Source organism: Benincasa hispida, chromosome 5 (genome assembly GCF_027475165.1).
Source record: "Benincasa hispida cultivar pf3 chromosome 5, pf3_genome.v1.1, whole genome shotgun sequence".
Taxonomy (NCBI): domain Eukaryota; kingdom Viridiplantae; phylum Streptophyta; class Magnoliopsida; order Cucurbitales; family Cucurbitaceae; genus Benincasa; species Benincasa hispida.
The window spans coordinates 53,725,534-53,728,101 of NC_143482.1; the positions used below are offsets into that span (position 1 = coordinate 53,725,534).

Genomic DNA, 2,568 nt, shown 5'->3' on the forward strand with positions numbered 1-2,568 from the left:
TCAAGACTTGAATTCTCAATCAACGCAACCTCCAGATAATGAAACACAGCAAGAACAGGACCTCAACAAACAGCCAACGCAACAAGAAGTAAGGCGGGATCCTCCAACTTTCCCGTCCAGGTTGAAGAAGAAAGACGATAGTAAGCAATTTCAGAGGTTCTTGGATGTTCTCTGACAGCTACACATTAATATTCCCTTAATAGAAGCACTAGAACAGATGCCGAGTTATGTAAAATTTCTCAAGGATATCCTTGCCAATAAAACAAAGATCGGGGAAAATGAAACAGTTGCACTAACATATGTATGCTGCACACTGTTTCAAAACAATATCCCCACGAAAATGGACCCTGGGAGTTTTACATTACCCTGCACAATAGGAGGGAAGATGGTTGGGAACGTGCTGTGTGATTTAGGGGCAAGCATAAATCTAATGCCCTTGTCGATTTTTAAGAAGCTGGATATCGGCAATGCAAGACCAACACGATCACATTACAGTTGGCTGATAGATCAATAAAGCATCTTGAGGGCAAGATAGAGGATGTACTCGTTCAAGTGGACAAGTTTATCTTTCCGGCAGATTTTTTCCTATTGGATTACGAAGCTGATAGAGAAGTCCCTATCATCTTGGGTTGCCCATTTCTCGCAACAGAGCGAGCACTAATCGATGTGCAAAAAGGGGAATTGACCATCAGGGTCGACGATCAAGAAGTAAAATTCAATGTGTTGAATGCGTTGAAGTACCCAGATGACATGGAAAAATGCCAATATATTGAGGAACTGTGGGAAGAACATTGGCACAAACCCCTGAAGGAGCTAGAGGAAGAAGATCTTGAAATCGGTGCAATATTGGAGGATGACTGCACCGCAATTCATACTGAATCAAATTTTGAACCGCTCAAGATATCTGAACGGACATCACAATGCATTAAGCCATCTTTTGAAGAACCACCTATGCTAGAGTTAAAATCGTTGCCCGTGCACCTTATGTATGCTTACATAGGAAGTAACAACACATTTCCGGTTATGATTTCTGCATCGCTGAGTAAGGAGAAAGAAGATGCGCTCATATAGATCCTAAGAAATAACACAAAGGCCTTAGGATGGACCTTGGCGGACATTTGAGGAATCGGTCTCTCGTATTGTATGCACAAGATTCGTCTGGAAGTAGGAAAGATAGGATCGGTAGAAAGGAAACGCCGCTTGAACCCGGTTATTAAGGAGGTCGTAAAGAAGGAAATAGTGAAATGGCTGAACGCAGGAGTTATCTACCCGATATCTGATAGCAGCTAGGTGAGCCCAGTGCAATGCGTTTCAAAGAAAGGGGGGATGACAGTTGTCACTAATGACAAGAATGAATTAATTCCCACAAGAGATGCGTGGCAACAAATACTGTTTTGAACTGGGAAAAATGTCACTTTATGGTGGAAGAAGGAATAGTTCTGAGTCACAAAATCTCTAAAGAAGGATTGGAAGTTGATCAGAAAAAATTGACATAATTTCCAAGTTACCCCCACTAGTGAACGTGAAAACACTTTGGAGCTTTCTGGGACACGCTGGGTTTTATAGAATATTTATTCGTAACTTCTTCCAGATCACAAGGCCCTTAAGTGCGCTCCTTGAAGTTGACCGAGAATATAATTTTGATGAGGCATGCACAAAAGCATTCAACACATTAAAAGATGCGCTCATCACCACACCCATTCTGGTGGCGCCGGACTGGATGCAACAATTTGCATTGATGTGCGATGATAGCGGATATGCTGTGGGTGCAGTATTAAGTCAGCGCAAGAGAACTATACAACCACAGAGAAGGAAATGATCATAGTGGGACCTGTCAATCGTGACCGAAACATCCTTCACCTTTCCTTCTGAATGCACAAGGGACCTGTCAGCTAACTGGAGAGTCATCGTCGTGGGTGCCAGCTGCCCCATATTCAGCTGCTTAAAAATTGAAAGGGGCATTAAGTTGATGCTGGCCCTGAGATCACAAAGCACTTGACCAATATATAACCCTCCGATCGAGCAAGGTATTGTGAAACTTTCGGGGTCGCGCATTTTCGGTGGAATTATGGATTTTGAACTTTGCGTCAATGCCACCGTTGCAAACTTGCCAGTGCTCCTTTTCTTCATCACCATGTCCTTTAGAAACTTTGCATACTTTGGCATCTGTTCAATCACTCCAGTGAAAGGGATGTTGATATGCAACTGTTTCAACATGTCCATGAAGCGTTGATACTGCATTTCATCATTTTTCTTCGTTTTAAGTCTCTGGGGGAATGGTGGCAGCTGTATTATCACGGTTCCCTATTCTTTCGGCATCGAAGTGGATGCAATCTCCGATTCCATCGTCTTCTGTTCTTCTGTTTCTTCTTGAGTCAACAAGGTCTGTGGTTCCATCGCAATTGGAGCAGTCGGATTGGGCTTCTTCTTCTCCTCCGCCATTGTCTTTCCGTTTCACAACGTCACAGCTTGACATTGCTTCTTTCCCGTACTCCATGTCACACCCCTCTCTAGCCTTAGCCCCCAAGACTTGGAAGGGAGCATGAGGATCCACCAGTAGTATTCCAA

At 43.4% G+C, this 2,568-nt stretch overlaps 2 protein-coding genes across 2 annotated transcripts; one reads left to right on the forward strand and one right to left on the reverse strand.

The window, feature by feature from the left end:
• Positions 1–217: 217 nt before the first annotated feature.
• Positions 218–1,071, forward strand: LOC150036241 (uncharacterized). Its single transcript, XM_090313606.1, has 2 exons — positions 218–404; positions 578–1,071. The coding sequence occupies exons 1-2, from the start codon at positions 218–220 to the stop codon at positions 1,069–1,071; spliced, it is 681 nt and encodes a 226-aa protein (XP_090169732.1).
• Positions 1,072–1,779: 708 nt separating this feature from the next.
• On the reverse strand, positions 1,780–2,241 carry LOC150036242 (uncharacterized). Its single transcript, XM_090313607.1, has one exon. The coding sequence runs from the start codon at positions 2,239–2,241 to the stop codon at positions 1,780–1,782; it is 462 nt and encodes a 153-aa protein (XP_090169733.1).
• Between the last annotated feature and the right edge of the window lie 327 nt (positions 2,242–2,568).

Bases quoted from the DNA above. Each gene is read 5' to 3' on its own strand.
- LOC150036241 (XM_090313606.1), top strand. From the start codon at position 218: ATGCCGAGTTATGTAAAATTTCTCAAGGATATCCTTGCCAATAAAACA. The intron at 405-577 runs GTGATTTAGGGG...TCTTTCCGGCAG, and splicing joins GATGGTTGGGAACGTGCTGT to ATTTTTTCCTATTGGATTAC.
- LOC150036242 (XM_090313607.1), bottom strand. From the start codon at position 2,241: ATGCAGTATCAACGCTTCATGGACATGTTGAAACAGTTGCATATCAAC.